The sequence below is a fragment of the Aphidius gifuensis genome, linkage group LG1 (genome assembly GCF_014905175.1).
Source record: "Aphidius gifuensis isolate YNYX2018 linkage group LG1, ASM1490517v1, whole genome shotgun sequence".
Classification (NCBI taxonomy): Eukaryota; Metazoa; Arthropoda; class Insecta; order Hymenoptera; family Braconidae; genus Aphidius; species Aphidius gifuensis.
In genome coordinates, this window is record NC_057788.1 from 2,194,596 (window position 1) to 2,210,264 (window position 15,669).

The following is a 15,669-nucleotide window of genomic DNA, read 5'->3' on the forward strand; positions in this document are numbered from 1 at the left end:
CAAAAAAGAGTTATTTAATTAAACTAAATAACTAAATTAATATAAAATAATTAAAAATTAAATTAATTTATTATCTAGTAAAACAAGTTAATTAATTAATTAATTAATAATACTAACCGCTGTGTTGTCGGACTCTTGGGAGGCAATCCTGTATCCTTCGAAAGATCTCTTTTTTCCTCAATGTAAATTGCTCTGTCTCCCATGTATCCACGATTGTTGTTGTTGTTATTGTTGTTAATATTGTTACTATTAACATTGTTGTTGTGATTATTCATACTGATATTATTATTATTACCATGATCATAATTATAACCATTATTATTGTGAATTGAATAATTATTTGACAATGTTGTATCATTGCTGTTGTAATTATTTGATGATATATAATTTTTATCATTAGCAAATGTAACTGTTGGTGATGAATTGTTGACATATGGAGTACGTGGATGTACTGGAAATGCTGGTGTTTGTGGTCTTGATGCACTTCCAATAATTGCACTGCCTGGACTATTGCTTCTTTCAGTCCATGAAGTTGGTGAATCATGCTGTGACTAATTATACAAGGAAAAAAAAATCAAAAATTAAAAATTATTCTTCATAATATTTAATAGTATTAATAAAAAGATTAATATCCAATTTATTTTTTATTAATACTATTGATATTATTAATAAAAGTAAATTTTTTTTAATTGTTTATTTATAAAATGCACAAGCGTGGGTTCAAACAAACCTGTATACTACTCTGCCATGTTTTTGGTGATTGATTTGGGGAACTGTTAGTATCAGTATTGACATCACTATTGTTGTTGTTGTTGTTGTTGTTGTTATTGTTTGAAGTTGTAATGACATGATGGTGATAATTATGATGATGATTATTATCATCTTTATTAATTGATAATTTTGAACTAATTGGTGATAGCTCAGCCAATGATTCAATGAGATTGACAAGTGGATTATCCATATTATTATTGATATTATTATTATTATGATAATTGATACTATTATTATCAACAAGAGCAAGTAAACCACTATCCACATTATCATTCTCATTTATTTTATTATTATAATTTTTTTGAACTGATGCATTGTAAGTTTTTATTGTCGCATGATTATTATTACTATTATTATTTTGTGTATCGTGATTATTATTGTTATAATTTTTAATTACATGATGATTATTATTATCAATTATTTTATTATTAATTGATGTGCCATTTAGTTGACAATTTTCTCTCATAATTAATTCAGTTTTAGCATAACTATCACTTCTTGATTCTGGACGTGGTGGTATCTGTTGTTGTTGATGATGATGTTGATGTTGTTGTTGTTGTTGTTGTTTATCCAATGTTAATTGATTTTGTTGAGATGAAATTTTTAATAATTCAACAGCTGCGTGCGGGGATGATGTAGGGTTCTGTAACGCAAGCCAAGCTCTAATTTTTTTTCAACACTAATAACATGCTCAAATAAATAAAAAAAAAATATTATTGTTTTAATAATAACTAATAAAATAAACAAAAAAAAATTATGATAAATGGGATAATTTAAATGTTTATAAATAGAATATAAATTTTAAATATTATACATGGTGATTAATAAATGGTGTCATTATGCACGCGTTAAAATGTTGATGAGTTGTATCTAGATTTAAACTCAACTACTAGTCTCAATTAAAAATATCACAAGCAAATTTGTTTTTTTTTTTTAAATGTTTTTTTTCTATTTTTTCTTTCTACTGTTTAGTTAATTTTGCATTTGAGATATATTAAAAATAAAAATAAATGAAATTTATAATTTATCTTGCCTGTGTATCGTTGTATTTTCTAAATTCATATGATCTTTTTGATGATGTTGATGTAAATGGACGTTCATTAACACTCTCAGCTCTTTGTCTACTAATTGTACCATTCATTGTTCCATTATTAAATTTTCTTGATGATGATCTTTGTGGTAATAATGGACTTGCTGGTGCTGAAGTATATGAAGTTCCTCTTGTTGTCTAAATTTAAATTAAAAAGAATCATCATTAATTTTTATAAATAAAAATATATAAATTAAATAAATTTTCGAATTATTTAATTGGTTTACCTGTGATGCAATTGAACTTGGTATCCATATATCATCATCATCATCAAGTACAGCTGAATCACTAGCATAACCATCTTGTCTTGTACGATTTCTTTGTAAATTTTTAAGTTCACCAAGTACACGATTACCATTTTCTTGACGCCAAATTCTACCAGGACTTTTTTCATCACGTCTTGCTGCTAGTTTGAGTTGTTGTTGTCTCAACCATGACAATCTATTGCAAAAATAAATAACAAAAATATAAATATATTGACATATAAATAATAATAATCATAAAAATATAAATCACGATGTTAAGGGTCGTTGGGCAATTAGATCCCGATCGATCGGGTCATCAAGGGGCCACACAACTTTCCCATGTCCTCCAATAAACCCTGAGACTAACCATGACAATAATAATAATAATAAATAATAAAAATATTTTATATATCAACAAAAAAGGATTGAACACAAATTTGGTAATTCAAGTTTGTTTTTTCTTTTTTTTTTTAAATTTATATATTTATTTTTAAATGACAAAAATAAGTTGATGAAAAAGAGAGAATTATTTTTTGGATGGACAAGTTTTGATTCGACATTTGGTTCATTACACTGTCGTTTATGAGATATTGCGTGAGTGTAACCCAGATTGGTAATGAAGCCAAAACTAAAAGAAAAAAAAAACCCACGTTTATTTATTTATTTTTTGTTTTAAAAAAATTATTATTTCATATTAAAAAAATAATTTTATTTGAAGAATAAAATTTTCTATAAATAGGTATAATTTTTTTCTATCAAATTTAATTTTTTATTTAAGAAATTATTTAATATTAATGATTTATTTTTCAAGTAGAGGAATACAACGTTATACTTGATATTATTCAAAAATAAGATGAAATTATTTTTGGCATTAATAATAATATATTTAAAAAAAAAAAAAAGAAAAAACATAAAGGAAGTAGATTTCAACTAATACTGAGAAAATTTCTGGTGTTTTTATACGCTCGATTTACAGTGTCTCGACATCTCTGGCTGTTCTATATTTAAAATGATGTCAAAGGGCGATGCTTGGTGACTTGAAATAAACCACGTGGATTAAGAAAATAATATAATTATTTATTCGCGTGAGACAAATACGACCCCATGATATATACAAAACAAAACTATTAATTTGTTTCAGGTATAGTTTCATCACATACAAGCATATTTACATTTTTTAAATATTTTTTTTTGATTTAGATATTGTCTCGTGACTATCTGATTAGTTACAACACGAGTTCAATTCAAAAGTCAATTGAAATTAGCTGAGAAAGTAATGCACAAGTTAATAAAACACGATGATACTCTTAATTATTTTTTATTATATCCCCTTTTTTTTTTTTTTCAATATAGAATTTTGTTAATAATATTAACAAAAATTCCATTCTAATTAAAATAAAATAAACATTGTATTTAATGATGATGATCATTTATTTTTTTTAATCTTTTCATTGTCTCAATATTCTATACTTAAAAAAAATAAAAAATAATTTTTATATTTCTTTATAATTATTATTTTAATTAATTTTTTTCTCTTTTCGTTCAATCTGCAATCTTGATTGACAAAAGGCCAAGAAAAAGTTGAGCAAAAACGATAAATAATAATGAACTTGAAGGAAAAAAAAAAAATATATTTACAATGTCAATGGAAATTGTAATAAATTTATAAATAATTTTTAAATTTACAAAAAAAAAAAAAGACAAGAGGTGAAATAAAAAAATTTCAACTGTCAATCGACAAATGGGTTTCAAGTTTCTCATCTGGCTAAAGAACCACAATTGAGTCACGCACGACCGCATTAACCATTTTTGATATATCAAATGAAATGCAACATCCTCAACAATGTATAAAAATTTTTAAAAAAACATTGATGATATTGAAAAAAAAAAAATTCACATGAAAAATTTTATTAATTGGAATTTAAATAAAAAATAAATATTTCAAAATAATATATGACCATGAAAATATAAAAAAATATTATAATATTTTTTAAAATAAAAAAAAACACTTGCCAAGTAAATTAATAATAAACAAATAAAAAATAAAACATCATATTTATAAATAATTTATTTGACAAATTGTCATGTTGAAAAATTTTGCGTTAAATTAATTTTGATAAATGAATTTATAAATATGAAAAAACATACCCATCAAGATGATCATTAAATTTAGAACCATTTGCAAATTCAGGTGGTGGATCTGGTGTTGTTGGACTGAGTGGTGTTATTGGTCTTTGTATATTATTATCAATAATATCATCAATATCAACAATTGATGATTGTCCTCCTCTCATAATTGCCTTTCTAACTAAAGAAGGTGATGAGAGTTTTTGATGTTTAATCATGTCACTTGTTGCACCATAACTAAACGGTTGACTTGTTTGACGTGCATGATATGGTATATCATCATCAATAAAATCAATATTACCAGTTGGTGAAAATGATTTTTTATCATTATCATCATTTGTATCATTTTTTAATGTATCATAATTATTGCTTGATGCATATTGTGGTGATGATGATTCATGTGTACCACTGTAACTTCTATACGATGAATCTTTTAATGTTGAATATGTTGATGTTGGATTACTACTGTAATTTCGCGTATCATTTATATACATTTTATCTGTTTGATTGTTATTATTTTGGCTGTAATTATTTGGACTTGGTGGATCTGGCATTGACTGAAACATTTTAACAATAAAATACAATTATTATTTATTTAAAAAAAAATAAGTTAAATAAACTTGCTAAGTGACTTTTAATTGAGTGAAACAAATTTATATTTCAACATTTTATTAAGCTGATAATTTGTATCAATTACTTAATAATTTTTCATATTTTAAAAAAATATTATTTTACATAATTTTTATCGAAAAAAAAATAATATACTAGTATAAATTTATCAAGCATAAATTAATGTAATTTATTTGGTTTTAAATGTCAAGTCAAGAATAATTTATGATAAAATAAAATTTTAGAAAATTAAACATTAGACATAAATAATTTTTAAAATATATTTTTAGAATAATTAAATTATAATTAATAAGTAGAAAAAATAAAAAAATACCTCAACTGTCATCATCATATCATGAAGAAGTTTATCAAGATCAGAATGTGCTTGATTATCGATTTCTGGTTCAGGAGGACTTGGTCGCTGTGGCGGTGCGCTGCTGATGCCACTGTCCATAGATACCGTCAGCGGTGAACCGCGTACAGCTCCACCAGGACCCTGATGAACCACAGCATAAAGTGAGCCATCAATTGGTCCACATGTATAACCCAATCCACGAGGTGATGTTTGTACAGATGATGTTGAATTTGGTAGTGGTGATAATGGTGTATTACGTCCTTCTTTAAAAAATAAATATATATTATTATTTTTTAAATTTACAAGAAAACAATTATTTCGATAATAAAAATTCGTAGAATAATTATTAATTTAAACAAAAAAAAATATATTTTATATTATTTCCAAGAAGACAATTTGATTTGTAACGCTATGTTGACCACATAAAAATCCATTAAAATTAACAAACCAATTTAGAATTTTTTTTTAGTTAAATAAACTTTTTAAAAATAATAAAAATTAACTAGACGATTGTTTATGGCCAAGTTAAATTATCACGCATGAGTAATGCAGTTTATAATTATGATAAATGTATTTAAAATTATTTAGCATTGTCAATTGTTATTTATTATTATAAATATAAATTTACTATTGAGTAAAAAAAATTAAAAAAATAGAATAAATATTTCTTGGAATAGCTATTATTAAAAATAAATTTTTAATAATAATTGTAATTATTATTTTTAATTATTTTCTAGAATATTAAAATAGGTGGGTTTTCATAATAATAATTATTTTTACTTTAGTAATTATTTATGTTTATCACTTGGATAATATTTTTATTTTAAAATTTAAAATCAAATTTAATTTGTTTTCTTTTTTTTATATTTTATAAAATTTATTAATAATAAATAGATAAATAAATAATGGTTTATTTTACTTAGAGAGAAAAATAATGCTCGGCCCGAGGTGAAAATTTTTTGGGACTAATTAAAGACTGTTTCTATTTACCTGGAAAATTTAAAGTTCAAACTTTAAATGACTGACAAATTTAAAAAATATCTATACATTTTCCCAGGAGAATTTTCATAAAGATTGAATATCGAAAATGCAATTTATATTTTTTAGCAATAATTAAAAAATAGTATTTATATTATTTAGCAAAAATATTAATTATTTATCTATAATAAAAATCAAAACTCAACACTTAATTAATTTTAAATTGAATTGAAAAACTTTCAAGTAAAATAAAAAATATTAAATTGGATAATCACACGATAATTAATAGGTGTCATCCAAGTATTTTAACAAGATCACTTAATTAATGTTTTTAATCAGTAATGATGATCACGATATAACTAAGTTGTTAAATGAACAATTTTTTTTTTCAATTTTAAATTCTAAGTTTAATTATATTTTTTTTTTTTGAAATCAATTATTATTTTTAAATCTTGCTAAAGCCAATAATTGCTGAGAATTAGAAATAGCAAGCAAATCTTGTGTGGTCAGTTAACTTGTATAAATGTATCTTACAATGTTCATTCGGTAAATAAAATAAGTATACTTGTTATATCAAGAAAAGTGGCGGAAGAACATGTAGCCTCTGGCGTTTAATCTTCGCATGAGAAAATAGTAAAGATAAAAATATAAATTTAAAATAAAAAAAAAACAAATATATATATAAAAAATTGAATAAAAAAGGATAAATAAGAATGAGGAAGCATGATAGTCAGTAATAGTAGGAGTTAAAATACGTGAAATAAAAAATAAAAAATAAATAAATAAAGACAGTTAAAGGAGGATTAAAGTGGCTGGTGGTAAAACGATCCCGGCGGCACTTTAACCATTAGCCCTGATATTTTATAGACATGAGTATGTGCCCTCAACACTTGAACAATTTGCGCAAAAAATTATAATATAAAAAAAACATACAAATTATACACAAGTATTCTTAACTGTGTGCAACAATTATTTTAAAATATTTAAACGAGAAAATTTATAAGTACTTATTGATAATATCTTTTATAATTTAATTAAATATTTATTTTATAAAATTATTATTAATTTAATTTTATTAAATAACTATTTGTGTATAATTTCAAAATATAATTAATTTTTTTTCGCAATAGAATTATCTTGTAATGATTAATAATAAAAATTTAATTATCTTATCATTTTAAAATATTTTTTTATTTATTAATTACTATGTGTATTGGTTGAAAATATAAAAAAATTAGCAACTTGTATTACTAAATTTTAAAACGACAATAAATTTATATGAAAATGTAAATTGATACAGTGATTTGTGACTTTTTCATATGATACATGCCATTGACAATCATGTCTACGCATCATTGCTTTTATTTTTTTCTCAACAATATATTTTCATAATTTAAAAATGATTTAAATAAAAGAAAAAAGTATGTACATAATTTTTCATTCATTTTTTAATTATCTTGTAAAAATAATATGATTGTCTTGACACTGAGTCATTGACAAGACGCTCAATGAAATTTTCTTTATACATAAAAAATAAATCTCATTCGGTCATTGATATCGTCTGAATATATTTCAAACACGACGACAAGCAAATAAAAAAAAATCATTACACATTTCCTTCAAGATAAAAAAGTACTTGTGATTTTTTCTTACTCTTTTTATTTCCCATTGAGTTAGTTTCTTTTTTCATTTTATTTAATTACATATTTGTGTAATTTTTTTTTCTTGGAAATTTAATTGAAATCAAATGGTAGAATAAATAATCTCAGTAGCTTTATTTTTCAAATGTAATACATACTAACTTATCTTTCAATAAAAAGACAAGATAATATAAAAAATTAATAAAATAATTTGCACGAATTGCAGCTGCAAGTTTAAAACCACAATCCGTTAACGAATGATAATGATGATCCTCTAGTTTTAATCTTCACTATCGATTTAAATTGCAGATATTAACCCCTTCTCTAAACATTTTTAAAAAGCTATTTTTTTTATCCAGCAGCCTTCAAATAATCCCACATAACATCCCAACATACCTAAACATTTCCACAAGAAAAAGAAACGAAAAAAAAACAAATATATCGAAATAAAAGATTCTTGCTTTTTACTAACTGGTATTTTTCGTTGGAAAAATTCTCCTCAATTTTTTGTTATTATTTTTTTAAAAACACTAACTATATCTAAAACCAATTGGAATTATTTTATAACTCGTTTCTTTCATTTATCATTGTCATCCATAAAAATAAAAATTGATTAATGATTTACTTTTAAATCAAAACGAGTGTAAGAATGAGAAAAAAAAAAAAAAAATGTTTTCTTTTTTTGAATTGGACTAGTTTAGGATGTATCAATTGATTGTCTCAATTTTGATATATAAAGTTGAATTTTAAGAATAAAATAAAAATATATATTAAAAAAATTCAAGGTGTAATTATTGAGAGAATGGAGGAGGGAAAATATATATTGGATATGAGATGGATAATAAAAAGAAGATGATGATGATGATATGAAAAAAAAAAATATGTATATAAATAAAATAAAGAAATAAGAGTATCATGAGTAAAACGAGGTGAAGGCTTGAGAGAGCATGTCGATTTGCCCAGGGCGTATTGCTCGCCCGTCTGTACGAATTAAAGTGGCCTTATAGAGGGATATATCCCCGACCGAGGGCAACCACATATATATGTATGTATTTATTTCATATAAAAACACATATAAAATATTATTATAATCATGTCATTTGTTGTAAATTTATAATATTCAAAAATGACAAAAGTTTAAAAGAAAAAGGTGTGATTGTTTCATTTATTTGTTCATTTATTTATTTATTTATTTATTTATTTATTTATTTATTTATTTATTTATTTATTTATTCATTTATTTGTGTATTTATTAAATCAAATCATCTTTAGCAAAGTAATTATTTCAAATGATTGCAATTAAATTAAATTATTACCATAAATTTAAAACATTATTAAAAATATATAATAAAATTTTGTTTTTTAATTGTTATTTTATTTTCTATTTATAACAATTAATATTTATTTTATTATTTTATTTAGTTATTTCAGATTTTAATATCAGTCTTTCAACCATTTTTCTATGAAAATTTTTATGTAATTAATAAATTACAAGTAGGATAATTAATAAATTTAAAAATACCTGTAAATTTTTTTTTTTTCTTTCTAATTTAATACTGGGTTTTATTTATTTATTAAATCCAATCATCTTTAGTAGAATCATCACAAAGTGGATATAATAAACTCCAATGATTATAATAAAATTAAATTGTTAAAATAAATTTAAAACATTATTTTAATTTATTTATATATGAAAATTTTGTAATAAAATTTACTGTCTTTTTTTCTTTTTTTTTTTAACTTGTTTTTCATAAAAGTCTTTTAGATATTTTTCTATGAAGTTTTTTATGTAATAAATAAATTACAAGTAGAATAATAATTGATAATTTTAAAAATACCTGAAGACTAAATTTTTTTTTTTTCTTCTAATTCGATACTCGGTTTTATTTATTTATTTAATAACACAATTATTCAAAACCACCGTGGGAATAGAGCAAAGAATATAAATATATAAAAAAAATTAATTTATTTATATATTTTGTTTGGAGACACATTCAAGTAACAGAGCACAAACTACACTGCAAACTTTTTAAAATGACGTTATGTGTTCTCTTTTGCGTATTTCCACCACCATCATCACAATATATTCAAGAGAAATGAACAGATCTCGTTGGGTTGGGCTTGTTACTTCCTACGCAACGACATATTACCAAGTGTCTATCATAGATATAATAGCAAAAAAATAAACAACAACAACAGCAATAAAAAAAACCTCATAAAATTCAAATAAATTCCACGTGATACCACTTATAGAAGTCACTTTAAAATTCAACAATGATTCGAAAAAAAAAAATCTTCTTACAGGGTGTTTTCAAGGTCATCAGGTAGGTGCTCCAAGGTATCAAAAATAATATCAATTTTAATTAAATTTCAATTAAATAATTCAACATTTAAATATCCATTTTAAGATTTTAAAAAAATTTTTTTATTGTAATTCTTAGTTATGTTTCTTAGCTAGTGTTTAAAAAATTTTTAGCAAATAAAATATAGTCATTGAAATAAAGATTGAGAAGAGAGAGGTATTATAAATTCCTACTCTTTTTATGTTTGGTTAAATCGAATGAACCATGTCCTTCTATGGCTAAAGTCTTCACCGAATGATCACAACTTGGTAATATCTTTTACGTTTAATCGAAAAAATAATAATTCAACTTTTTATTCAATATTATATAATTTGAAATAAAAAATTACCTTATAAATATTTAAATATTTAAACAAAATTTAGAAATAATAAATAAATTTATATATCTACTAATATACTTGTTTTTTTTTTTTATTTTAAAAAAATTTTTTAAATATATTTTCTGGCAAAGAAAAGAGACACCTCTTTCGTTTCTCTTATGTATTATATCTAACCCATAAAATCTAAAAATAATAATTATTTTAAATAAATATAAAAATAAAAAAATCATAATTAAGAGTGTTACAAAATTTTGGTATATAAATATTTTTTTTAAAAATATAAATTTTTATTTTAAAAAATTTTTTTTCAATTAAATTCAATGAATGATTTTTCTGTCAAATTATTGTCAAATTACTGTCATTTTAATGACTTTATTTTTTTTATTATTTTTAAATAAACAAATAAAATAAAATAATATTAAATTTACAAATTAAGAGTTAAACAATTAGGATAAACATTATTTACGATTAATAATAATAATAAAAATATTTTAAAAATATATTATTATTATTATTTCAACAAATGACAGTAGTTTGTTTATTCAGGATTGAAATTACGCATAGTTGATAAATCGTTGAAATAGAGACAAGAGAACACACAAAATACATAAATTATTCATGAGAGGGTAGTTAAATATCTTTCTAAGGGATCACTGAATTACCTTTGCGATTTCTACTTATATATATTCTATTATTTATTTATTTTTATCATAAAATATTCAAAGATTTCTTTTTTTATAAATTTTTTTTTGTCAAATGTTTGCTAATTTAATCTAATCAAAATAATAGATATTTGATGATTGGTAAAATTAATAATATTGTATAAACAAGCTTTGAAAAATAATTTAAATCGATTTAATAATTAATTTAAATTATTTGTAGGTGGTTTGTTTTTCACTTTCGTGAATTGGAAATTATATTCTGATGGCTAGGCGGGTTGAGTGACACTTGTGGGTGTTTTATTTTAATTTTTGCGATTGAATGGTTATGATTTTTGAATACGATAAATATTTGATTTCAAGTATAATAGTATTGTAAACTGGGTGTGTCTTGGCCACTAGATTTTTTTAACGTAATGCTTGGCAATTTTCCACGGAAGTTGGTCACACACTGGTCTGACTTTATATATACAAAATGATCTTATTCCTAGACTTGTAAACGTTTACTCAAAGATCTGGGGCAAGGTGATTCAATAGTATTTTAATATTTACAAATTGAATATATTATTTTTTTATTTTCAATTAATAATTACACTCGAGTAAAATTTATTTATCATTTTTATAAAATATATTCAATCAGCATTAATCAAAATTTATTTAATTCACTAATTTTAACAATAAATAAACTTGTTTTTTAATTTTAATAATTTTTCATTTAAACTTGCATGATATTATCATTAATTTTTCAATTAATTTTATAAATTTTTATCTTAAAAAATTTTAATATTTATTTATGAAAAAAATTAACAAGTGAAAATGCAAATAGAATATTTCCATGTAATATTATTAACTCTCTTTTTTATAATCTTAATAAAAGTTAAGTAAATAAAAGAAAAAAAATATATTCAAGAGAAAAAAAGAAAAATGCAATTCAATTTGTCACTTGAAATAAAGAAAAATAAACTATATTTTTTATTTATCAAAATTGTAGATTTAAAAATAAAAATTATTGATATTTTGGATTTTTTTTATTTAAAAAAAAATATGATAAAGTCACCTATTTTATCGTCGAATTGAACGTCTTCTTGTAGTTGCATCACCATTGTTTACTAAAGTTAAAAAATATACCCCGAAAATAAAATATAAAAATTTCTAAACATAAATTTTTATAATTCACATTGCATCATGATTTTTTTTTCAATTTAAAAATAATAATTTCACTCAATTTAATGGTATATATTTTTATCGAAAAAATAATATTGAATTTAAAAATAAAAATTCCATTTATTAAATAAATAAGTATATGAAAGCTGTATAATATTGCAATTTAAAATAAAACTAAATTTGGTTTGATTTATAAAAACTCTACGTGTTTCACAAGAATTAGAAAAATCTAAAGAAAAAAAAAAAAAAAATTGATAGAAAATAAAAAAAACTAAACTTTCCCGGCGTAACGGTATGTTGACAGTACGGTACAACATGCTTGGATGTTGACCATTTTCAGCTTAAAATCTCGGTGAATTTAACGGTGGCAACAATCTCTTTATAGATATAAATTTTCTCCAACATTTCACAATTTTCGCGAATTTCCTACTCTTTTTTTTTTCTCATTTACCATAAATAAAAATGTAAAAAATAACAATATATTATTACTCACAAGTGTTGACAAAACGATAAAAAATAAAAATATAAACAATACACTATTATTTAATTAATTTAAACACGTTATATTGAATTTAATTTTTTTAAATTTCCTTCATCACACGGTTGAGGTTGTCCGATTTAAACTGACGAGAAATAAAATTGCACAGAGCCGCCTCGTCGTCGTCGTCGTCGTCGGTGTTTCGAAGACGAGAATAACTCTCAAATTCCCCACTACATATATGTACCCCACCAAATAAAATTACAACTGATGTAATTTTATTTTTTTTATTAATAATTTAAAAAGGGAAAAGAATTAATAAAAAAAATTTGTCGAAATTCTTTTGTTAATTGAAGATAATTAAATATTTTATTAGACTTACCATCGTCATCATTAATTTCAAGGTTGATATAACTGTCCCAATGGATAATTGGATCATGATGAGCAGATGCATGGGGTACTGTTGGTGTTGGTGCTGGTATTGGTCCATCTTGACGTCTTGCATCAGTTGAAAAATAAAGTGTAACAACACTGTCCGGTGGACAACGTGAATCATCACACGCAATATCAAGTTCTGATCTTGGAAATGATACAACATTTTCCGTAATTACACATGTATGAAACTAAAACAAAAAAAAAATAAATATAATCTTAATAATATTATTGTAAATTTTATATTTAAAAAACAAAATGATTTGTTGATAAATTGTTATTGAATAAATTACATTTTATCGTTTTTTTCATATTAAAATTTTAATAATTTATTGTGGAGTTATTATTACCTGAAGTGAAAACATTGTTTCTCTACTTTGTTTTGAATAAATTCTATGATAACACTTGACCAATATATCACCACGTAATCTAAGACCACCAAGATTAACTGTAAATTCTCTTGCATTTGTAACAGAGTATAAATCAGATGTATAAACTGGTGTTAAACCTTCATAAACTTTAAAAAATGCACGACAACCAGTTGGTTCAAATAATGGTACACCAAGTACTGTAACATGTGTTAAATATAATGGCGATTGACTTATTCTCAATGGTCCAGCTAAAAGACCACTGAAATACTCAATATATCTGTAAAAAGAAATGGAAAAAAATTAATCAATATTATCATTATTTAATTTAAATTAAAAACAAAATAATCTCGTTTTTATTTGTAATATAATTTTTAAAAAATTAGATAAAATACACTGAAATATTTAAATCACTCAATTACGGTGTGTCATATTTATTATTCAACAAAACAACAACCAGCAATCAAATGACTTTCCGACAGGTTCAAGGTTGCCAGAGGGTAAAATAATGATATCATGATTATAAAAATAAAATATACTGTAATATAAAAGTTTTTTTATTTGTAAAAACAAGAAAAAGAGGAAAGATAAATATGTTTTTAATTTTTTTTAACAAGTTGATATGATGATAAAATAATATGTATGTATTGAATGACATTTACCTTCGATGGGATGGTACCCTGAGGGAACCAATTTTGTCATCCAAGAATCTCCGCATTGCGAATCTATCAAGTGCCTGATCACGTCCACCACAAATACTTATGTAATTCATGTATGCTGATACAGCAACACCAAGACGTTCTTTTGCACCTCTGTATATAATTTATTGTGTTAATAATTTTCATATACATTTAGCAAAAATTAATTAATATTTATTCATTTGATAAATTTACTATACCTTGCATGAAGTACAACAACTCTATTTGTTGCTTCATTTAACCATGAATCAAGTGATTTACAAAGGGCACAAAGACGTTCTAAACTTGGTGCTAAACCATGAGGCCAACCACATTCTCGTATATTTGATTCATTATTTCTTCCAGGTGATGATAAATTAAATATCTAAAAAATAATTATAATTTTATTATTTTATTTGAATTATCAAAATGAATATTCAAGATATCATTTGTTAATTTTATTAAAAGTTATTAATCATTTAAATTTATTTACATTATTATAAAAGAAATTTACATTTTTTTTATTTTAAATAATCATTTGTAATTTTTCATCTCAACAACAATAGAGCCCAGAGCTTTCCCGCCTCTTCAATATATATTCAAGTTCCAAAATGAAATATAAAAAAAATATGTACATATTAACATACCATATAATTATCAGCATGTTTTCCTCTCAATAAATTAGTGGCATGTTCAAAAACACCCTGTGAATCATCTCTGTACCATAATGCAATAATTCTTTCAGTAACATAACACAATTCCATGACCTCACTGACTCGTCCATTTTTACCATTTGTCATGATACCAGCATCAGCACCAACACCAGGTGTTCTCGGTGATACCGATGAAGAAGACTTTTGCACCTGATCAACAAACAATTTAAAAAAAAAATTAAAAGCTAGTTTGTAAAACAAAAAATAAATAACTAAACAAAACAGTCAAGATTTTAATTACAGATTGTATATAGTATATATTTTATATGAAAAAAAATAATATGTAATTAAAAAAAATAGAGAAGAAAATCAAAGAGACATGAGAGATAAAAGTATCAAAAAAAAAAAGAAAATAGTGAGAAGTGTGTTGAACAGGATTAAAGAACGCGTTGAGTAAATTAACCTTGGTGAACTGGGGTCGGTACAAGATTCTTGCACAAAGAATATTCTGCATTTTAAAAGCTGCCCCAAGGGCTACCGATATCCAGCAAGATCGGCATGTAATTTTGTCTAACGAGCACCACCGTTATATCAGAACTTTCCAGTAAAAAAAAAAAAATCACCACAACAAAAACAACAACAACAACAACTTTTCATACAAATAAATAAAATAAATAAACAAAAAAATAAGCAGCAACAGAAGCAGTATTAGAAAATAAATGAAAAATTTTGTCTAGATCA

At 23.3% G+C, this 15,669-nt stretch overlaps 1 protein-coding gene across 11 annotated transcripts in view; it reads right to left on the reverse strand.

Moving 5' to 3' along the window:
* The window catches only part of LOC122860879 (tensin-1), a 72,924-nt gene that overhangs the window by 2,866 nt on the left and 54,389 nt on the right, over positions 1 to 15,669 (reverse strand). For 6 of the 11 annotated variants that reach the window (XM_044164920.1, XM_044164918.1, XM_044164923.1 and 3 more), the window contains 11 exons: positions 14,923 to 15,138; positions 14,497 to 14,660; positions 14,261 to 14,410; positions 13,581 to 13,878; positions 13,181 to 13,421; positions 5,177 to 5,460; positions 4,255 to 4,790; positions 2,089 to 2,302; positions 1,805 to 1,999; positions 731 to 1,414; positions 118 to 551 (listed from right to left, as the gene is read on the reverse strand). In XM_044164920.1, the coding sequence (XP_044020855.1) occupies positions 118 to 551; positions 731 to 1,414; positions 1,805 to 1,999; positions 2,089 to 2,302; positions 4,255 to 4,790; positions 5,177 to 5,460; positions 13,181 to 13,421; positions 13,581 to 13,878; positions 14,261 to 14,410; positions 14,497 to 14,660; positions 14,923 to 15,138 (3,416 nt within the window). The remainder of the gene's footprint in view (positions 1 to 117; positions 552 to 730; positions 1,415 to 1,804; positions 2,000 to 2,088; positions 2,303 to 4,254; positions 4,791 to 5,176; positions 5,461 to 13,180; positions 13,422 to 13,580; positions 13,879 to 14,260; positions 14,411 to 14,496; positions 14,661 to 14,922; positions 15,139 to 15,669) is intronic. The other 5 variants (XM_044164928.1, XM_044164927.1, XM_044164929.1 and 2 more) reach the window with 2 other exon arrangements.